Genomic DNA, 25,014 nt, shown 5'->3' with positions numbered 1-25,014 from the left:
ATCATCCTCTTATCATTCCTGAAGATCACATGTCGCTATTAGTCCTGATGTTATAGTTATGCCAGTTTTTATGTTGATGTTCAGAGATCAAAATCACTTGACTTGATAGTAGTTTGTAGGCACTGCCATTCTCTTCTCATTTCCAAAGACCCCAGGACTCTTATCTATTATATTTGTCAAGTTATGGAATTATTTCCCCCTATAAGGTTCTATGTTAGACCCCACTCCCATTTGATCCCCATAAAACCTTCAATCTGAAAAAAATTATTCTGCACAACTAAATACATTGGCCGTGAATATCTAATACTAGCATCAAAGGGTTTTGGAAAATGGCTGTGGACATTTTTAGAAGCAAGAAAGAAGAAGAGGCCGGAAAAAAAAGAACCAAGCCAAAACAACATCTCCAAACTTTGTTTGCGCGACTTAAAAATGAAAAATTGAAGTATTCACTATAATATTAAAATATTCTGTAATTAGTAGATTAATATATGTCATGCAACAAATCATAATTTCCTAATATACATGTAGCATAAAATATACATGTACTTTGAAGAGGCTCCATAATTTTTTTTAGTCCAGACATGTTATCCCCCCCCCCCCCCCCCCAAATCAATTTGAATGAATATTGATTGGTCAATGTTATATTGAAATATGATTTAAATCTAAATCTTCAAAAATCTGAGAGACCACATTTTACATTACATTCTATGATAAACTGAAACAAATACACAGCACCTTTTGACATACTCCTTATAAAAATACATGTAAAAAAAATACATCCAAAATTTCCCAACCACATATCAGTGTTTGAGACAAATCTCTACTGAGGAAAAGAATTAGAACTATTACCCTTAATCCTCCTTCTATAGCTTTCTTTCATTTTTCATTTTTCTTTCCCCCCCTTTTTTTTGTAGGCATTGCTCTTCTTAATCCTAAATCTATAAGCCTTCAACTAACACACCAATTAAATTCTCCACCAGACTTACAGATGCCTGGCCATAAACTGAGAATAGACTGGAGTCAAAATTTTGATTACTTATATCTTAAAATTTATCTATCACAGATGTCTTAAAAAACTGCAGGTTTTATAAATAAAATTCAAATGCAAACATATACTGAAAACTTTATTTGCTTATGAAAATTATTTCAAAAGTTAGCTGGATTTGAAATTTAGACTTGAGAATATTATATTCTCAGTTTATGGTCTTGAGGCCAGATTATGCCGATAAAGACACTCTTCTTGCTGTGAAAACTTAAGACATTTAAAATCTATCAGTATTTTTGTTGAAAGATTAAAGTTTTGAGAAACATGCTTCTGAACAATTTTCTCCTTTTCACATTTTCCATCGTTTCCCCTTTTTGCTGTCTTTAGAAAATCCCAAAGTAACAAAACAACACCACACAGGAAATGACTTTACCTGTATCTTGACCACTCTCATCATTTTAACCAACATGTAAATAAGTCAATAAGTCTCACAACACAGGATATGTAAAATAGAAATTCCAGTGCTATTTTCACACTTTAATCAATGTCTGTCAAAATATTACTTTAACTCCATGGAAATGTAACAAGCTCTCAATATGTACTGGAACTATCTCGATGTGCGCGATTCCATATTGTACTTGTATTTCACTGTTTTCAGGAAAGCAATATTTGACCCTGAGAGTTTCCTTACTAAATTTTTTATCGCAAATATTTGCAGAAAAGGGATATAGAAATTGGCAGAGATGACCAAATTGATATTTTGATTTTGTTGTTGTAGAAATGGCTTTTACTGCTGTGTGCAGGGGCCCCCACATCAGCTAGGATATAAGGGGCCCCCACATCAGCTAGGATATAAGAGGCCCCCACATCAGCTAAGAGTCGGCTACTGTAAATCAAATTTTATTCATGAGAACATTATTTACATACTGTACACAGGGTCACTCATGGTCATTTTCGACTTTCTACACTTGCAGACAGTTTCGCCAAGTTTTGAATTCGTCCAGACATTGTTGCGTTAATGAAGAGAGGTATGAGAGAAAACAGTTTCACCCACTCTTAAATTTGCCAAGTGATGACAACGAGGGCAAAAGGAACGAATTGCCAAGTGATGACAACGAGGGCAAAAGGAACGAAAATAAAACAGGGGCGAATGTTTCCCTGTATACAGTACAATTTTGCAAACCTGGTCATATGAAAAAATTTAGTTTAGAAATACAGAAGAATTAAGCGATAAAAGATATTTTGTGAAAGTTATGTCTCGTGAATAAATACATTAATGCATCCTTGCGAAGATGAGGTCTCGAGAAATAAATGTGACCTACAGTACGGACCAGACATCTGACCACCATAGGAGATGGAAATAATGACTTTATATTAGGCAAACGACTCAGAAATATAAAAAATAATTTACATGCATACTCTCGTGAATGAGGTTTTATTTACTATGTGTAAATAACCTCTGTCAAGATTGATCTTTCAGAGCAATATTCATATATTTCTTGTCAGATTGGGAAAAAAACCAAATCGTCATTCTCCCTAATATTCTCTAAAAATTTATACAACAGGTAATATTTCAAATCTTATACATTTTCAAATCTCTGGTGACAAATATTGAATACAAACATTTCACAATACTCAAGCTAAATTCAGAAAGTCTAGCTCAAATATTCCAATAAATAAACTCTCATCATCATGTCTATCAACTTATAAAGTTGAACAATATAAATCAGAAATTCAATGTCTGAGCTAGTGAAGAACTCTGATTGATCATGCTCATTGTACGCGTGATAAACATTGATATGTCTCTGGTATCTGTAGAACACACGGAAGCTCCAGTCTCCCTGTGTCACCTGGTGATGTCCTTTACACCCAGATGTTTGTTCGTCAGGAAGTCAGCTTGTGGGAGTACAGACAGAGCCTTATACACATCCACAACTCCGATACCATCAGGATACCTACAAAGTCAAGCTACGGGTGTCAGATTTATTTATACACATCCACAACTCCGATACCATCAGGATACCTACAAAGTCAAGCTACGGGTGTCAGATTTATTTATACACATCCACAACTCCGATACCATCAGGATACCTACAAAGTCAAGCTACGGGTGTCAGATTTATTTATACACATCCACAACTCCGATACCATCAGGATACCTACAAAGTCAAGCTACAGGTGTCAGATTTATTTATACACATACACAACTCCGATACCATCAGAATACCTACAAAGTCAAGCTACGGGTGTCAGATTTATTTATACACATCCACAACTCCGATACCATCAGGATACCTACAAAGTCAAGCTACGGGTGTCAGATTTATTTATACATATCCACAACTCCGATACCACCAGGATACCTACAAAGTCAAGCTACGGGTGTCAGATTTATTTTTGGCACTAAGATAAATAGTTCCTCCTAAACATATCTAGCACACTAAAACTGTTATCAATGGGCAGTGAAGGATACATGTATGTACAACAATATTTTGAAATTTAAAACAGTTACTTAAAATTTACTTGATTTAGTGGGAAAAAATGCAGTTTTAGTCGATAGTAATTGAAGGGGAGGGGGATGACAACCCCTGCAGGACTGGTTGTAAGATAATATCTAATGTTGTAAGCATGACCTATACACACACACACTTTCAATAACAGGTAGAATGATTGGTTAAAACACATTTTTATAATCTTAAGTACATGTACAGTACCCACAACGTTATTCTTGACATTCCTATCGTGCTCTATCGTGCGTGTATCCTATCGTATCGTGCGTGTATCCTATCGTATCGTGCGTGTATCCTATCCTATCGTGTATCAGGTTTTCCGTTTTCTATCGTGTTTTGCGTTTATCAGGTCTATCGTGTATCGTGTTTTGCGTGTATCAGGTTTTCCGTTTATCTTGAAAATCGTTTATCGTGTAGCTTCGGAAACTATCGGGATCGTATATAAAATCTAATGAAAAAGTACGATACTTTCCGAAACCTTTATTCGTTTTGTTAAAGAAGCTATTTTTAGGAATCGAGGAAAGACGGTATATTTGAAGGAGAACATAAAGTTGTCGATTTTAAGGCAGAAGAAGAGCTATTTGTCTGTCCAGAGAGAGAGTGAAAATTTATCACAATTTAATTCTAAGTAGTCTGGAAAGTAGGACAGTAAACCGAGCACAGTAAATCTGAAAGCTCCTTCTGAAGTTCATAAACATTTGTTTGTCTAGAAACAGTTATTTGTAATTAACACAAACAGAAAAATAGGGAGTTCCGATTTGAAAGGAAAAATCAGTAAATTACATTGTTTATCACATACATGTATATTTTAATAATGGTTCTTTTTCTTCCGATTTTTTTTTTTCACGTGTATGCTACTTATATAGCAACTGCTGAACTTGTGCGCGTCCTTATATCTGATTTTGTGTATCACCCGTGTTTTGACAGCTAACATTCTCAGGGACATTGTATTTCACACATTTAGAAGATTAAGTTTTAAAAGGATGCAAGGGTGTTGCATCCCCCAAAATTCTGCTCAACTGGGCACGATTCCGCTGTCATCGTTGTTTTTTTTTATATACCTTGTACATGTACACATGTACCAATACTCGTACGTGTAGATACTGGAAATTTATGTTGGTTTTGATGATTATTTGAATTTTTTTTACACACTAAGCGTTTCAAAATTGCGAATTTAAAACAAGCTGGGTTTTGTTTATGTTTTTTAAACAGTATATTTATGTTTTGTTAACAAAATATCAATTCAAATAAATATGTTCCAATTACTTATGACTATCAATTATCAATCATAGTGTAAAAATATCTAACAGGTGTAGTGCGGTTGATTTTTTTTAAAGCGGTCGTTATGAAAATAACTTGAGATGTTGAATGAGCCGTGAACTTAGAGCTTGATGCAAAATAACCCCCTCCTCGCTACACGCACAATATTACTTGGTTTTATTTCATACTCAAGGTAATATACATTAGCATAAGAGAGCTACTGAAGCATGATATCACTACATTATATTACATTTAGTTAATTCCCTGTATAATCTATATATTAAACATTAGGTGACAATATAAGTTTTAGAATCATTGGCTGATAAAATTCATATAGATATCAAATAATGAATTCAATGCCGTATATATTTTATTATTTTTTTTAAATTTTAGCTGTGATGGCATTAAAAAAAACAAAAAAACGTACGACCGTGGATTAAAGAAATTATATGGTACAAAACCGATCAATGTTTTAAACAAATGTTACCGCGACGGGGACAGGTAGCTGATAGTCATCCCGCGATGAGAACGCGGTTTTCCTGAGTTACCTATAGATTACCGCGTTAGATTTTTTCCCATCGCGAGAACGCGGGAAACAAGAAATCCGCTTTGTCCGTAATGTAGGTATATAATGAACATTGAAATCCTTCAATATTATTATCAACATAATGTAAACATAATGTAATTATGTTGTAGGTATCAAAATTTCGTTCCGTCTAAACTGTTTCTAAATTTACAACATTTCTATCAGGTTTTCCGTTTATCGTGAAGATCGTTTATCGTGTTTTGCGTTTATGAGGTCTATCGTGAAGATCGTTTATCAGGTTTTGCGTTTATCAGGTTTATCGTGTATCCTATCGTATCGTGCGTGTATCCTATCGTATCGTGCGTGTATCCTATCCTATCGTGCGTGTATCGTGTTCAATCGTTTATCATGTCAAGAATAACGTTGCGGGTACTGTATATTAATGCTGTTTAATAAGCCAATGCTGTACTGGTAAATCAGTGTGATCTGATGAAGATCAATGTATTCTAAATCTACATGTTTGTCCACAACATCTACGTATTGTACATGTAGATATTCACTTTCCTTTAAATATTCCTCTAAATGCAGGAGTTATCTTTCTTGACTAACATACCTGCCCATGTTAACCTTGTAAGAAAAGGTCTCTGTAATGACATCCTCAACAAAACACAGCATTGCCTGGAAAAAAAATCATAAAGTACCCAACAAAACACAGCATTGCCTGTTATGTTAAAAACAATTGAATAAGTAGACACTTTGATTTGCTGATTTATAGAATTTTGAAAAACTTCCATATGTATACATGTATATGTAATTTGTAAACGCAGTAAAAAAAACTTTTGCACACTACCTTAAATACAATATCCTCTGATACGGAGCTATGAACATCATCCAGGACAGGAACTGGCTCAAACATCACCCCAATCTACAACATCAACCGACACACAATCGTAATTCATATACGTTTTCATTGCACTAATAGGTTTTATAAGTCTCGCGTGCCTCTTTTCCAATACATGATGAAAGAATTCGTAATAAACAAGTATTTACTATCATCATGTTAGCTCTATAAATGAGTTTTGCAAAATATTTCAAGTAGCCTTCTAATCAAGTATAAACAGAGCAGATACACATTCATTAAACCGTGATGTCATCATCGAGTTTCTTCTCCACATGGCGGTTCATTTTCTCTTACAACACTGCACATGTGACAATGTTTTATTACCGTATAGCAGGTTTCTTCCGCGGGGAAAAATTTGGCGATTTGCAGACTCAAAGGAATGCTAATAATTTTAGTGGAATAAATTTTGGCGGATAAGGAATTTTCATCTCTCTTATAGCAGTGAGAGTTCTATAGCCTGCCGATGCAGGACTCTGGATTGTAAATTTCATCTAAAAAGCTTGACTCTCGCCAAGCACTGGCAAAGGAGCAGTTAATGTTTATATTTTATGCCCAAGGAGTGATACAGACAAGGTGTGTATCTGTATGTGTGATACAGACAAGGTGTGTACCTGTACGTGTGATACAGACAAGGTGTGTACCTGTACGTGTGATACAGACAAGGTGTGTACCTGTACGTGTGATACAGACAAAGTGTGTACCTGTACGTGTGATACAGACAAGGTGTGTGTACCTGTACGTGTGATACAGACAAGGTGTGTACCTGTATGTGTGATACAGACAAGGTGTGTACCTGTACGTGTGATACAGACAAGGTGTGTATCTGTACGTGTGATACAGACAAGGTGTGTACCTGTACGTGTGATACAGACAAGGTGTGTACCTGTACGAGTGATACAGACAAGGTGTGTGTACCTGTACGAGTGATACAGACAAGGTGTGTACCTGTACGTGTGATACAGACAAGGTGTGTACCTGTATGTGTGATACAGACAAGGTGTGTACCTGTACGAGTGATACACACAAGGTGTGTACCTGTACGTGTGATACAGACAAGGTGTGTATATGTACGAGTGATACAGACAATGTGTGTACATGTACAAGTAAGGAGTGATTCCATGTTCTCCTGGTCACAATGTACATACTCCAAACACTGAACTACCACGATTGGTTTAGATACAAGTGTACAGTGAAGATACACGTGTACAGTGATGACACAAGTGTACAGTGATGATACAAGTGTACAGTGATGATACAAGTGTACAGTGATGACACAAGTGTACAGTGATGACACAAGTGTACAGTGAAGATACAAGTGTACAGTGAAGATACAAGTGTACAGTGATGATACAAGTGTACAGTGATGATACACGTATACAGTGATGATACAAGTGTACAGTGATGACACAAGTGTACAGTGATGATACAAGTGTACAGTGATGATACAAGTGTACAGTGAAGATACAAGTGTACAGTGATGACACAAGTGTACAGTGATGACACAAGTGTACAGTGAAGATACAAATGTACAGTGAAGATACAAGTGTACAGTGATGATACAAGTGTACAGTGATGATACAAGTGTACAGTGATGATACAAGTGGACAGTGATGATACAAGTGTACAGTGATGATACACGTATACAGTGATGATACACATGTACAGTGATGACACAAGTATACAGTGATGATACAAGTGTACAGTGATGATACAAGTGTACAGTGATGATACATGTGTACAGTGAAGATACACGTGTACAGTGATGATACAAGTGTACAGTGATGATACAAGTGTACAGTGATAAAACAAGTGTACAGTGATGATACAAGTGTACAGTGAAGTCACAAGTGTACAGTGATGATACAAGTGTACAGTGATGATACAAGTGTACAGTGATAAAACAAGTGTACAGTGATGATACAAGTGTACAGTGAAGTCACAAGTGTACAGTGATGATACAAGTGTACAGTGATGATACAAGTGTACAGTGATGATACAAGTGTACAGTGAAGATACACGTGTACAGTGATGATACAAGTATACAGTGATGATACAAGTGTACAGTGATGATACAAGTGTACAGTGATGATACACATGTACAGTGAAGTCACAAGTGTACAGTGATGATACAAGTGTACAGTGATGATACACATGTACAGTGATGATACAAGTGTACATTGATGATACAAGTGTACAGTGATGATACACATGTACAGTGAAGTCACAAGTGTACAGTGACGATAGAAGTGGAGAGTGATGATACAAGTGTACAGTGATGATACAAGTGTACAGTGATAAAACAAGTGTACAGTGATGATACAAGTGTACAGTGAAGATACAAGTGTACAGTGATGATACAAGTGTACAGTGAGGACACAAGTGTACAGTGATGATACAAGTGGACAGTGATGATACACATGTACAGTGAAGACACAAGTGTACAGTGATGATACAAGTATACAGTGATGATACACATGTACAGTGATGATACACATGTACAGTGATGACACAAGTGTACAGTGATGATACAAGTGTACAGTGAAGATACAAGTGTACAGTGATGATACAAGTATACAGTGATGATACACATGTACAGTGATGACACAAGTATACAGTGATGATACAAGTGTACAGTGATGATACAAGTGTACAGTGAAGATACACGTGTACAGTGATGATACAAGTATACAGTGATGATACAAGTATACAGTGATGATACAAGTGTATAGTGATGATACAAGTGTACAGTGATGATACACATGTACAGTGATGACACAAGTATACAGTGATGATACAAGTATACAGTGATGATACATGTGTACAGTGATGATACAAGTATACAGTGATGATACACATGTACAGTGATGATACAAGTGTACAGTGATGATACACATGTACAGTGATGACACAAGTGTACAGTGATGACACAAGTGTACAGTGATGACACAAGTGTACAGTGATGACACAAGTGTACAGTGATGATACAAGTGTACAGTGATGATACACATGTACAGTGAAGTCACAAGTGTACAGTGATGATACAAGTGTACAGTGATGATACAAGTGTACAGTGATGATACACATGTACAGTGATGATACACATGTACAGTGATGATACAAGTGTACATTGATGATACAAGTGTACAGTGATGGTACACATGTACAGTGAAGTCACAAGTGTACAGTGACGATACAAGTGGACAGTGATGATACAAGTGTACAGTGATGATACAAGTGTACAGTGATGACACAAGTGTACAGTGAAGTCACAAGTGTACAGTGATGATACAAGTGTACAGTGAAGATACAAGTGTACAGTGATGATACAAGTGTACAGTGATAAAACAAGTGTACAGTGATGATACAAGTGGACAGTGATGATACACATGTACAGTGAAGACACAAGTGTACAGTGATGATACAAGTATACAGTGATGATACACATGTACAGTGATGATACAAGTATACAGTGATGATACACATGTACAGTGATGACACAAGTATACAGTGATGATACAAGTGTACAGTGATGATACAAGTGTACAGTGAAGATACACGTGTACAGTGATGATACAAGTATACAGTGATGATACAAGTGTACAGTGATGATACAAGTGTACAGTGAAGATACAAGTGGACAGTGATGATACACATGTACAGTGATGACACAAGTATACAGTGATGATACAAGTGTACAGTGATGATACAAGTGTACAGTGAAGATACACATGTACAGTGAAGACACAAGTGTACAGTGATGATACAAGTATACAGTGATGATACACATGTACAGTGATGATACAAGTATACAGTGATGATACACATGTACAGTGATGACACAAGTATACAGTGATGATACAAGTGTACAGTGATGATACACGTGTACAGTGATGATACAAGTATACAGTGATGATACAAGTGTACAGTGATGATACAAGTGTACAGTGAAGATACAAGTGTACAGTGATGATACAAGTGTACAGTGATGATACACATGTACAGTGAAGTCACAAGTGTACAGTGATGATACAAGTGTACAGTGATGATACAAGTGTACAGTGATGATACACATGTACAGTGATGATACAAGTGTACAGTGATGATACAAGTGTACAGTGATGGTACACATGTACAGTGAAGTCACAAGTGTACAGTGACGATACAAGTGTACAGTGATGATACACGTGTACAATGATGACACAAGTGTACAGTGAAGTCACAAGTGTACAGTGATGATACAAGTGTACAGTGAAGATACAAGTGTACAGTGATGATACAAGTGTACAGTGATAAAACAAGTGTACAGTGATGATACAAGTATACAGTGATGATACACATGTACAGTGATGATACAAGTATACAGTGATGATACACATGCACAGTGATGATACAAGTGTACAGTGATGATACAAGTATACAGTGATGATACACATGTACAGTGATGATACACATGTACAGTGATGATACAAGTATACAGTGATGATACAAGTGTACAGTGATGATACAAGTGTACAGTGATGATACACATGTACAGTGATGACACAAGTGTACAGTGATGACACAAGTGTACAGTGATGACACAAGTGTACAGTGATGATACAAGTGTACAGTGATGATACAAGTGTACAGTGATGATACACATGTACAGTGAAGTCACAAGTGTACAGTGATGATACAAGTGTACAGTGATGATACAAGTGTACAGTGATGATACAAGTGTACAGTGATGATACACATGTACAGTGATGATACAAGTGTACAGTGATGATACAAGTGTACAGTGATGATACACATGTACAGTGAAGTCACAAGTGTACAGTGATGATACAAGTGTACAGTGATGATACAAGTGTACAGTGAGGACACAAGTGTACAGTGATGATACAAGTGTACAGTGATGATACAAGTGTACAGTGATGATACAAGTGTACAGTGAAGTCACAAGTGTACAGTGATGATACAAGTGTACAGTGATGATACAAGTGTACAGTGATGATACACATGTACAGTGAAGTCACAAGTGTACAGTGATGATACAAGTGTACAGTGAGGACACAAGTGTACAGTGATGACACAAGTGTACAGTGATGATACAAGTATACAGTGATGACACAAGTGTACAGTGATGATACAAGTGTACAGTGAGGACACAAGTGTACAGTGATGATACAAGTGTACAGTGATGATACAAGTGTACAGTGAGGACACAAGTGTACAGTGATGATACAAGTGTACAGTGATGATACAAGTGTACAGTGATGATACAAGTGTACAGTGAAGTCACAAGTGTACAGTGATGATACAAGTGTACAGTGATGATACAAGTGTACAGTGATGATACACATGTACAGTGAAGTCACAAGTGTACAGTGATGACACAAGTGTACAGTGATGATACAAGTGTACAGTGAGGACACAAGTGTACAGTGATGACACAAGTGTACAGTGATGATACAAGTATACAGTGATGACACAAGTGTACAGTGATGATACAAGTGTACAGTGAGGACACAAGTGTACAGTGATGATACAAGTGTACAGTGATGATACAAGTGTACAGTGATGATACACATGTACAGTGAAGTCACAAGTGTACAGTAATGATACAAGTGTACAGTGATGATACAAGTGTACAGTGAGGACACAAGTGTACAGTGATGATACAAGTGTACAGTGATGATACACATGTACAGTGAAGTCACAAGTGTACAGTAATGATACAAGTGTACAGTGATGATACAAGTGTACAGTGAGGACACAAGTGTACAGTGATGATACAAGTGTACAGTGAAGATAGAAGTGTACAGTGATGATACAAGTGTACAGTAATGATACAATAATGTAAAGCACATAGAAAGATTTAAAATTTAACTTCTCATGAACATATTGATTTACCTTTTGAGTCACATCCTGCACAAAGCGGGCATTATCAGATGGTGGCAGAATGAAGGGGTCCTCGAGGTCCTCAGTCTCCTCCTGAGGTTCCACTTTAATTTTCTGCTTTGGTGGCTCTGAAAGAAATGAAAGTTTGATTAATGTGAACCATTTTGTTCTTCACACTGTTAGATGTTCAAACTATTGCATTGTAAACCTTGTCTTACACATATAATAATCCTTTTTAAGAATAGGAGTCTGTTTGTCAGTTGCATCTTTTAATTTTTTATCTTCTATTTTCTAACACCTGAAGCAAGTCATCTTATTTGGTGTGGAATATCTCGTATCACTACAGCGAATCACACCAGTAGTAGAGACTTTGGATTGAAATAACCAAAATGTGTGATACCTGTGGAAATAATATCAACCTCCTCTTCAGAACAGCTCTCCCTGCTTAGTCTATTATTGATCCGGTCAACATCTACTATTGTGGTAAAACTGTCTGTTGCTGAAGAAAACCCACCTCCCATTCTTGCGTTCTTCATGGGGAAATCTACCCCTGTTGGATGCAGAGTTTTCTCTGGAAAATATGAACATACAATACCCATTAATCTCAGGTGCCCATGACCAAAGGTATAGAGAAATATTGTAATTTTATTTAGCTGTTTCACCGATCACCAATATCTGTCCCTACATGTACTATTTATGACTGTTGTGGACATTGCTATATGTAGTGTCATCAAATTTGCTTCTATTTGCAGGGAGCTTATTGTCACCCAATTCAACTGAAGTAGAATCAACATTGTTCATGGATTGATTGATTGATTGTTTTGATGTTTTCTGCCACACTCAACAATTTTTCAGTTATCTGGTGGCACCCTGTTTTTATTGGTGGAAGAGAGAACCCAGATATAATGTACCTGGGAAAAGACCACCGACCTTCTGATAGTAAACTGGGAAACTTTCTCACCGGTGCGAGCGGAATTCGAACTCGCGCTGACCAGAGGAGAGTCCATGTGATATTGAGCACGATGCTCTAACCACTTGGCCAGGGGCTGGGGAGTGGGTGTGTGTTAATTGAAATTAACTGGTTCATGGGGACACAATTACGTGGATAATTTTGACCCTAAAACCAACCCACATTAACTGGTCAATTGACTCTCATGAAAAAATTCCACCGAATTACAGACACTTTCTCTTGCGATGGACTATAATTTGATAGTAATTGTGACTGTGCAATTGTATTTATACATTCTACATATGGAAATAATTAAACTAAGGTCATTATTTGTATTTTTCCAGGAAGAAAAAGTAATGTTAACGACATAAGGTAGTTACGATATTGACAATATCGTATCAATATCAAATCAATATCAAATCATGTGAGTTCTAATAGATGGTCGTTATGATGGATTACTCTAGTATTTAAACAATAATTTTTGACTACAAAGTTTCCCAAGTGCTGTCAATATCGATTCATGATTATTGAGCAGATGGTTGTAATTGCCTGTATTTCTTTTGTGTTTTATACTTGTCATAAACTTTTAACTGAATTAGAGGCTCATGGACCACATGACTCACACGAACCACCTTGGTCCTGCTGGGAGATTAAAAAAAAAGAAGATATTCTGCTATCTTTATTTCCATGAAAATTTGAACTCATATTGTGCCCTCACCTAGCCCCATAGGGTCATGATATAACCATGTTGCACACTGTCATAAAAAATCATGGCATGAAATGGTTTTGCCATAAGGAATCTACATACAAAATATGAAAGTCCTACCTTAAACAATTCAGAGGATATTGTCTAGGTTATTTTTTCTTGAAAGTGGGTCAAAATCCAAGGTCAAGGTTACAAGGTAAAAAAAATTTGGAAACAAAAGAAAGGTCTTGTCGCAAGGAATGCATACATACATGTATGAAAGATGTATCATTCAAAAGTTGTGAGCAAGGTAAAAATTTGGATAATTTAAACTTTGGGTAAAAATTCATGGTCATATGGTAAAAAATCACGGCATCAAATGAAATTTCTTGTCATAAGGAAACTATATACTAAATATGGAAGCCATACTTTAAATACTTTAGAAGATAATACCTAGCTTAGATTTTCTTAAAAGTAGGTCAAACTCAAAGGTCACATCAATTATTGTCGCTCCATCCTACCCCCAGGGGTCACGTCAAACTCAAAGGTCACATCAATTATTGTTGCCCCATCCTACCCCCAGGGGTCAGGTCAAACTCAAAGGTCACATCAATTATTGTCACCCCATCCTACCCCCAGGGGTAAGGTCAAACTCGAAGGTCACATCAATTATTGTAGCCCCATCCTACCCCCAGGGTCTTAATTAGAACAAACTTCAGTACACAATACCTGGGAATGCTTGCATATTAATATGACTGATCATGGACATGTTGTTACAGGGCTCGAAATTAGCGAGAAATACTCGCAAAATGCGTGTACATTTGAAAAATAGTGAGTAAAAATAATGGACACTCGAAAATCTTAGCGAGTGGTGATTTACAAACCATGATCGTATCGTATCCGTTTTATACGGTGATGTGCTATTTGCTTTTCTCAAACTTGCACTCTGAATCATACAAACGCTTACATGAACGACCGATTTCAATAACCGTTTTTATCCGGATTTTTTCTTTTATGATTTTTTAAGAAACTTGGAGTCAAACAAATGCTTTAGAGATCGGACATCGCATATCGACATGTGCCACGAGTCCTGTTCACCTATAGGGGTGATTAAATTGAATAATTCCAAGTATGATGTTTTTGTTATTCATTTATCTACAAAAAATATCGGAGTCTATGTTTTACCAAGTCTTCCGGTAGTTATTTTTATCAGAATCATGAGAATGTCCTATCTAAATTTATTGTCATATTGAGGTCGGGTTGTAGTGACAACAAGGGTGCATTTCTCACCGCGTAAACGATTATCAAAAAAGTCATAGGACTCGTGATCGTGCTGCTTATAAAACCATGAGTCCTGTATTCGCTTTAAAAAATCACTAGTGACAACCCTGATGTGGCATGAAATTGGAAGACTGGATCTAGACCTGTGGTAAACAAGTTGTGGATTAGACTGCTAGAGGTGCGATAATCAAGAGACCTAGACATTGCACCATATGACTTACGTAATTTAGTGTCTTGTCCAAACGCTGCCTGTTGACCCACTAGGCTCAGTAATGATGGGAAAAATCATTGATTGAAAAAAAAATATATATAAAAAGAGCACTGTTTCATTATTTTTATTTTAGCTTGTAGGTTTTCATTTTAGCCTGTGGATTTTTTACCCACAGGCTAAAATTAGCCTGTGGTAGAAAAAGTTAATTTCGACCCCTGTGTTATTGAAAAGATTCCTAAAGGGTTTTTCCTACATACTCCCATGTCCATGTACAACTTTGATACCCCACAAAACATTGATCCCCTATTGTGTCCCCACCCTACCCCTGGGAGGGGGGGGGGGGGGCGCACATGATTTTCACAAACTTAAATCTATGCTTTCATGTAAGTTTCAACTTTTCTGGCCTAGAAGATTTTTAAATGGACCCACCCTATTTTTACATTTTCTTTTTTATCTCCCCTTTGGAGAGAGCATGGCCTTTCATATGAACAAACTTGAATCCCTTTTACACAAGGATGATTTGTGCCAAGTTTGTTTGAAATTGGCCCATTGGTTCTTGAGAAGATATTTAAATGATGCCACAAATTTTTTACTAATTCTTAATTATCTCCACTTCAAACAAGAGGCCCATGGGCCACATCGCTCACCATATCTGAAGACTTTCCATATATATTTGCATGTAAAACCTTAGTCCCTATTATGGTCCAAACTACCCTTTGCAAACTTGAATCTACACTATGTCAGAAAGCTTTCATGTAAATTTCTTTGGCCCAATGGTTCTTGAGAAGAAGATTTTTAAAGCTTTTTCCTATATTTGTATGTAAAACTTTGACCCCCCCCCCCCCCCCACTTGTGGCCCCATCCTACCCCCGGGGGCCATGATTTGAACAAACTTGAATCTGCACTATGTCAGAAAGTTTTCTTGTAAATATCAGATTTTCTGACTCAGTGGTTATTGAGAAAAAGATTTTAACTATATATTTGTATGTAAAACTTTGATCCCCTATTGTGGCCCCATCCAACCCCCCCGGAGCCCATGATTTGAACAAACTTGAATCTGCATAATGTCAGGAAGCTTTCATGTAAATCTCAGCTTTTCTGGCTTAGTGGTTCTTGAGAAGAAGATTTTAAAAGTTTTTCCCTATATATTTGTATGTAAAACTTTGATCCCCCCTTGTGGCCCCCATCCTACCCCCGGGAGCCATGATTTGAACAAACTTGAATCTGCACTATGTCAGAAAGTTTTCATGTAAAAATCAGCTTTTCTGGCTCAGTGGTTCTTGAGAAGAAGATTTTTAAAGATTTTTCCTATATATTTGTATGTAAAACTTTGATCCCCTATTGTGGCCCCATCCAACCCCCGGGGCCCATGATTTGAACAAACTTGAATCTGCATTATGTCAGGAAGTTTTCATGTAAATCTCAGCTTTTCTGGCTTAGTGGTTCTTGAGAAGAAGATTTTTAAAGTTTTTCCCTATATATTTGTATGTAAAACTTTGATCCCCCCTTGTGGCCCCATCCTACCACCGGGGGCCATGATTTGAACATACTTGAATCTGCAATATGTCAGGAAGCTTTCAGGTAAATTTCAGCTCTTCTGGCCCAGTGGTTCTTGAGAAGAAGATTTTTAAATGACCCCACCCTATTTTTGCATTTTTGTGATTATCTCCCCTTTGAAAGGGACATGGCCCTTCATTTGAACAAACTTGAAAGCCCTTCACCCAAGGATGCTTTTGGCCAAGTTAGGTTGAAATTGGCCCAGTGGTTCTGGAGAAGAAGTCGAAAATGTGAAAAGTTTACGGACAGACAGACAGACGGACGCCGGATAAAATGTGATCAGAATAGCTCACTTGAACCTTCGGTTCAGGTGAGCTAAAAAGGCATGGCGGCACTTCATTTGAACAAACTACCCAAGCATGCTTTATGGCAAGTTTGGCTGAAATTAGCCCTGTAGAGTGGTTCTTGAGAAGAAGTCGAAAATGTTCCAAGTTTACAGATGTATGCTGGACAAAAAGTGATCAGAAAAACTCACTTGAGCTTTCAGTTCCTGTGAGTTAACAACAAATTTTACAGATCACTGTTGACACGATGTCATCATCATTTTGTCAATATCAATGTTGTCTTGCATCCATTTACATGTACTTTCATTACATTGTAAATGTACGGTTAATATCAATACAATATTGACATGATATTATCAATATAACCACCAGTCTTGTATAATGATAACATCAATTTACTTCAATTTCAAAGTATAGTCGATATCCATCATCTTGTGCATAAGATATCCATTATTTTACAGATCACACTTGATATCCATAAGATCACATTAAGATGATTCTGGACATATATGGGAATACACAACTCAATTATTGTGCTTATAAAATCAATAGTGTGACAAATAAATACTGATGTCTTCAGATATCTTGTACAATATTGAAGAAGAAACTTAAAACTGTGTATCAATGTTTGTGGAGGGTAAGGCATCTTCACTAGCCAAGGTTGATGATCCGCTCCGCTTCTCTAAAGAAAACCCTTGGGTAGCTAAGATGATGATAAGGGTGACCCACGAAACTTATGAACAATGACCCCCCCCCCCCCCCCCCCACCCCCCCAATGATAATCCCAAAGTATAAACTAACATTTTGTTTCCAAAAAAAATTCTGTTTAATCTAATTCAATTTCAGTCATATTGTAAAAAGTTTTCAATACCTACACAGTAACATCTGGATCTATATGACATCAAGTTCTTCATGAACCACAGAATGGCAAATACAGATAATAATTTCAATTTTTTTTTTAAAAAACTTGCCCATATAATGTGGACTGTAGGTATGCAGACGACACCAGTAAACAATTTGCTTCACGGACCATAGCTGGTTCCCTTTAAACTGGTCTCCTTTCAAAGACTTTTTCAAATACTTTTGACATGCTGCTGCTCTTTGCCACTAAAAAATAATTTTAACTTCCACTGAAATACCACAAGACATGTAAAATAAAACAAATAAGTTTAACTTCCACTGAAATACGACAATACATGTTTAGGCAGTCCTAACATTTTGAAAAAGTATAGATTAAGAGCATATCAAAGAATCTGCTTTGATCACAAGTATACACATAAACAAGAGTTGTTAGACGACAACATAGCTCAATGGGAAGCGCAATTCTACTCATCCTATCCCCCCCTCCCCATATAGCCAAGAAGTTTTTGAAAAGTAGGTTAAATTTCAAGATTAAGGTCACCAGTTCATAATTCTTGGAACCAAATGAAAGGCCTGGCCTGGAGGTTATAAAACTTTTACCGTACTCATACTCAGCCATGTTTGTTTCGAGTACAACTCTGAGCATGCTCCGAAGCATACTTGAAAAATCTTAAGCATTTGAGTATGAGAATGATTTATAAAAGTTTTATAACCTTCACTTTTGAGTACGAGTATGATTTAGAGCACGGAGTTTGAGTTTGATTTTAAAAACGTGCTCAATTTTTTTTTAACTTTCACTTTTGAGTATGAGTACAAATTAGAGCATGGAGTTTGAGTATGAAAATGTGCTCAAAAAAGTTTGAGAACCTTCAGTCCTGGTCATGAGGCATCTCTATGTGAAATATCAAAGCCCTATCCTCTTAATTAATTAAAAAAATATTGCCAAGGTTAAAGTTTTTCTCATAAAGTGTGACACTGAAACAAGGGTCATGACAATAGCTCTCCAGACATTCACGCTGACAAGCTAGATCTTCTGACAGACAGAATGTTCCCTGCTGCTCCAGTGTCACTTCAAAGTCTCTCATCCATTCTAGCACACCTTAGACAAATAAGTTTGAAGAACAGTGTATCTTCAAATTCTTCCCTAATTACCTCTGATGCTCGTCGTCTTCCCACGTTCCATGACAACCACTGCTCCACAGTACTCGCACAGTATGGGTGCTGACAAATGTCTGTAGAGAAAAAAAAAAGCGATTTTACCAGTGTCTTGATGGGGGTGACCGGGGGTGGGGGGTGTTAGAGAATCCACACATGACATCACAGTAAAACACAAACTTTGAGAAAATTACATATAAAATATGCATATCAAATAAAACACTTCTATAAACTAAATATTACTTAAGTCTTATTGAGATTTCTTTTCATAAATGGTGCTTAATGTAAATATTTATAACACTTTGAACACTTTCTATTATGTTCTGACTGCAAGAACTGACTCAAATAGGTAGACTAACAATATATCAAATGATTGCTAGTTGCAGAAAATTTATATGTTGACTCAATTTTCAAGGAATATTTGGGTAAATTCAATGAAAACAAGAGGCCCATGGGCCACACCGCTCACCTGAGTCACCTTGGCCCATATTTAAAGATTTTCCCTTCATATTCGCATGAAAAACTTTAAACCCTATTGTGGCCCCAACCTGCCCCCGGGGGCATGTTCTTTACAAACTTGAATCTGTACTATATCAGAAAACTTTCATGTAAAGGTAAACCTTTCTGGTCCAGTGATTCTTGAAATTTTTAAAAGATTTTCACTACATATTGCATGCAAAACTTTGATCCCCTATTGTGGCCCCACCCTATCCCCAGGGGCCGTGATGTTAACAAACTTGAACCTGCACTATGTCAGGAAGCTTTTGTGTTTTATGTAAACTTCTTTGGCCAAATGGTTCTTGAGAAGAAGATTTTAAAAGATTTTCCTTATATATTTCTATGTAAAACATTGATCCCTTATTGTGGCCCTACCCTGCCCCCAGGGGCTATGATTTTTAGAAACTTGAATCTGTACTATGTCAGAAAGTTTTCATGTAAATATAAACTTTTCTGGCCCAGTGGTTCTTGAGAAGATTTTTAAATATTTCCCCTGTATATTTGTATGTTAAACTTGACCCCCTATAGTGGCCCCACCCTACATCTGGGGGCTGTGGTTTTAACAAACTTGAATCTGCACTATGTCAGGAAGCTTTCATGTAAATATAAACTTTTCTGGTCCAGTGGTTCTTGAGAAGAAGATTTTTAAAATGACCCCACCCTATTTTTGTGCTATCTCCCCTTTGAAGGAGGAACCCTTCATTTGAATAAATGTGAATCCTCTTCACCCAAGGATGTTTCTATTCTAAGTTTGGTTGACATTGGCCCAGTGCTTCAGGAGATGAAGATGAAAATGTGAAAAGTTTACAACAACGACAAACAACGGACAACTTTCAATCAGAAAATCTCACGTGAGTCTTCGTGAGCTAACAAAGATAAATTGTCAATAATACATGTGGAAATACGCTTTAATTACCCATAAAGTAAATCAACAAAAATTTTCTTTTAAGGAAGAATGGAACATTGTTTTAAGTGCTTGTCTCAGAGAAAAACAGGCAAAATCAGAAAAATATTACCAGAAGGGGGGTCAAAACTTCCCAACAATGATGATATTTTTTTGATGTATGGTCTAAAGTGAGTCAATCATGAGACCAAAATATAGGTCAAGTTCATTCTATTTATAGTAACACGAGCAAACTGCATTTCGGTCAATCCCTAGCTTCCCTACATAGAAAATGGTTTAAAATTACCCATTTTTGCGATAAATTGAATTAGTTAATATCAGTTTTATGAATTAAAACTTATTGATATGGTGAAATATACAGTCTAATGTATCATTTGCGACTGTTGGATGATTTTTCATGTTTGACGCATTAAAAGGGGGGTGCGGCAAACATGGCTTACTATTTGAGATGTTCATTGTTAGTCAACTTTGAGCACCTGTATCGTGTAAGGTAGACAACTATTTTAATTGGTAGTATTTCCATATTTTTTAGATACTTAAGATATATTAAGAATTATATTATGGAGCTTGGCAAATAATGAGAAGTAGCTGAAAATTGCCATAAATAGTAGCTATATTCCGACTTATTTGAAGAAAATTAATTTGGTTGTAAAACCGTTTCTTTTAATGATTTCTAAACAATTTTTTTATAATACTCGTTTAAATACATTTATATTATCATTTCTAAGCTCGGAAATAGTGAAAAAGGCCGAAAAAACATGATAAATACACTTCTTCTGTATAAATCGAAATGGGGATTCCCCGTGTAACTCTTCAAAAAAAGAGTCTCAAAAGGTATACGAGAAATGCTGGCATCGTCTGACTTGTAATTTTTGCAAATGTTTTGGAGATCATAGCTTTATTTGTGGAAATTTTGGTAATAATTTCGAAGATTCTGACACTTCATCGTTGATTGATTGTAAGAAAGATACTTCTGCACACCTATGTTCATCAAACGGTTCGAAATACCCTTATTGATTTTGTACCGGACCAGAGTTTTACAGTTTTATGCGTTACCGGACAGTTAAATATGTCAAAAACAACGAGACCATTACGGCATATATTGGAAAAGAACATGGACAATTGCTCTTCCAGAAAGGCGAAGGCGGATTGAGGTGCATCACCAATGTTTTGGTATCGGTCAAGGGAGGCAATTCAGGTTGAAGCTGGTAAGGAAACTTTACATAAATTTGTGTTTATAATGTCCCACTCCCGGCTCCAGCTCCCCGAAAAATATTAGCTGGGTTTTTTAATGTTTTTTATAAAGTGTGATGCCAAATCTGTGGGTTTTGTAGCAGTAATTAGGTGGTGAAAAAATGAATATTTATGTCTATGCTGAGGAAATGTTCATGTAGTGTTATACAGTATTACAGAGACCTTCCATAGGAACTATAAAATCTTCAGAGGCATCAGAGCCAGGGACGTTTTTTGTCTAACACTCAGACAGTAAGAAAAGGAGATTAAAGATCTGTAATTTATTCCAAATTTTAAAAGCCAGTCACATTCCATTTAAATATTTCAATAGTGATTGGGGGTGGGGGGTGGTTGAGAAAGAATAGAGGAAAAAATTCCAACTCCCACAGAAGGTGGAAAAAAATCTGAACAGGAAATATGAGTAATTTGCTTTTGGTCATTGAATAATACATTCATTCAAGGACAAGTGTAGTGTAAACCTTTTTTAATGCACTGCTTTTGTTTTTGCTTTTGTTTGAACAATTAACCCGACATGAAACATGATGCGGAAAGTAGGTACATTCCCTAACTGAAAATATGTCAGGATCAAGGAACAGTACCAATATATCATCTGATCTGAACACCTGATATCAAATTCATACTGCTCCTGCACACTACTGCTGAGGTACAAAATTATTCAAGAGTATGTAGTCAAATCTAAAGGCATAAATTATAATAACATAAACCTACAAACATATATAACTATGTCATATACCAAATTTGCTACAACCTACCATTTATCACAGTACTGTATCCCTTTTTGTTAGAAAATTCTTAATGGAATTTTTTACTTTATTGCAGGGTATAAAGCAAATTGAGGAATTCTTTGGCATGTTTGAAAGTACCTACCAGTATTGAAGATGAAATACAAGTAGGTAAAATAAATGCATATCCTGTACTAATTCTACATTTATAAAATTGATTTTCAATCTGATGCCCAACTGATCAAATAAACACGAACTAGCATATACATGTATGGTCTGAAAATGATAACTTATTTTGCCTTTGTTTGTTGCTTATTAATGAACCTGTTTTCAAATACTTCTTGTGTTTGATAATCTAAATATATTTTTACATTCAGAATGTTGTAAAAATGAATTACATGTGAATTCTAATTATTAATCATAATTATCCAAGAATTTGTTTTTAGCATGTCTGGCTGTCTTTTTGTCCTTATTCTGACAATGAAAGTATTACAGAGTGTTTTGTATGTATTATATATAAGAGCCCCCCCCCCCCCCCCCCCCCCCCCCAAATTTTATCTTTTCAGAGAAAGTTTTCATTAAATGTATGATTTTTACTTATAGTGTAAGAGAATGAACCAAACAAAACAAAGAAACTGTGAATGAGTGTCCAAGGTGTCACGTTAGAAGCAATGGAAAATCTGCACATAGATGAACATTATCTGAAGTATAGTTATGGATCTGATAGCAATGTTCAGTATCAGAAGAGACCTTGTCAACGATGTACATGTACTATAATGCTGTGTACATCAATATTTCTTAATTCTACAATTGTTATAGATTATGGTATAATACATGGGATTACATTATATTTGTCTGTTATATACACATTGCATGTATTTAATTTTATGAATCGATCAGACTAAAAATGTAAATTTTTGTGTTTCTGTTAACATGTAAGTCAAAACTGAAGTAGGCTGGTAGAATATACATTATAATTTTTTTCTCAAACTTTTATTTTCAAAACAACACTAAGAGACAATCTAATCACAATCTATATTTTTAAAGTTACAGGTACATTAACATATTTGATTTGAGGGGCTCAGTTTTTACAGTTAATGGTACTTTTAAATATGCTTGATATTAATTACTTTGAAATTAGTACAAGTGTGAACTTCAAAACAATGTTTATTGAAAAATCTCTTTAACAATATATATTTTATTTTAAATTCTAGGGTAGGAGGTATAATTTCAAAACAGTGGAAACACAGTAATTTTCATTTTAGGCCCCATTGTCATTAAACATAATGCAAGGATTTTGTAAAGAACTGAATTTTTCTCTCAAAATGCTCCATAAGATGGGTTGTTAAAACTTAGTGGATGAAAATTTGGTTTTTTTATTTGATATCATTGTTTTATTTTTTACCTTCAAAACATAAAACTTGTAGTGAAGGACTGAAGCTTAATCAAGATAAATAAAATTTAATGAAAGTAAAGGCCATATTCAAAGTCACTTCTTTATTACAAATAGATCGATAGAAACCCAATGAATGAAAGTCATGTTTAAGGTCGCATTACATGTAAGGTCAAATACATTTCATGCAAATGATGTTTTTATTATGTTACACATGTTAAATCTTGCACAAAAGTCAATCTCATGAAATAATCATTCTGTCCATGTTCAGGGATGAGGTTAAATTTATATATTACTATACTGTATCTATTTCTACTTCAGTAATTCTACAAGATCCCTCAAACATTTAGACAGCTTTGGTTGTTATGGATTTTTAAATCTTATGTACATTGTTAAAAAAATCTCTGTAGATTGTTTCATCTACAAGATATTTAAGGTAGCTCATTACACCAAGGCTCATATCACAAGTTAGCAATTTGAATGTTTTGTGAAATTGTTTTTATCGATTGATTTGGTTGCATGTATATCATTGTGGCTCAGTGAATAAAGCATTCGGCTGGTGAACCTTAGATCTTGAGTTCAAATCCGCCATAGGCTATTTTTTATAGTTAATGATATTAATTTTTAAAATCATGTTATTTTTATCCAAAATTGCATATTGTATGCCTTTTTGACATATATACTTATGATGTATCATATCCTTCATGATGAAATCATTCTTGTGCTGATTTGAAAAACTCTTTAAGTTGTAGTGAGCCACCTTAACTCTCATTGAAAGAAGATTGGTGTATTGCTTTGCACATATTGGTCTATCTCTCAGTTGGTTCATAGACAGACATGGTATTAGAAAAGACTTTTCTGTATAGGTATCCTAAGGCAGGCTGATGTATCTTAGTACATAACCCCTATTCAATTTTAGGACACTTGGTTAAAGGAGTTGGAGTAACATAAATATCTTTAACGATCAGGGGATCAGATTTATGTGGTCAAACATGTGGATTATTTTGAAATTGTGCATAATAATACAGTTTTGGTGTATAATTACTATGATTTGTATAAGATACTTTGAATTACCAATTTCAAAATTAGTATTTATTAAAATTTTCTTAAAATGAGAATGTGTTTTTTCCTTTGGTATTGATATAATTGTTGGTATGGTATGTGAAATTCATTGTGTGGTGGATTTTATCGACTT

General features: G+C 35.7%; 1 protein-coding gene across 2 annotated transcripts in view; it reads right to left on the bottom strand.

Moving 5' to 3' along the window:
• Positions 1-1,261: 1,261 nt before the first annotated feature.
• The window catches only part of LOC125645854 (YEATS domain-containing protein 2-like), a 43,939-nt gene continuing 20,186 nt past the window's right edge, over positions 1,262-25,014 (bottom strand). Inside the window, exons 12-18 of one of the 2 annotated variants that reach the window (XM_048871720.2) lie at positions 19,046-19,125; positions 18,004-18,139; positions 12,466-12,636; positions 12,078-12,193; positions 6,132-6,206; positions 5,895-5,959; positions 1,262-2,940 (exon numbers count right to left, since the gene is read on the bottom strand). In XM_048871720.2, coding sequence (XP_048727677.1) covers positions 2,832-2,940; positions 5,895-5,959; positions 6,132-6,206; positions 12,078-12,193; positions 12,466-12,636; positions 18,004-18,139; positions 19,046-19,125 — 752 coding nt within the window. In that variant the 3' untranslated portion in view covers positions 1,262-2,831. The other variant, XM_056141653.1, reaches the window with a different exon arrangement.

Source organism: Ostrea edulis, chromosome 6 (genome assembly GCF_947568905.1).
Source record: "Ostrea edulis chromosome 6, xbOstEdul1.1, whole genome shotgun sequence".
NCBI classification, from domain to species: Eukaryota; Metazoa; Mollusca; class Bivalvia; order Ostreida; family Ostreidae; genus Ostrea; species Ostrea edulis.
Note: the sequence above shows the minus strand (reverse complement) of the source record. Positions and strands in the feature narration are given on the sequence as shown.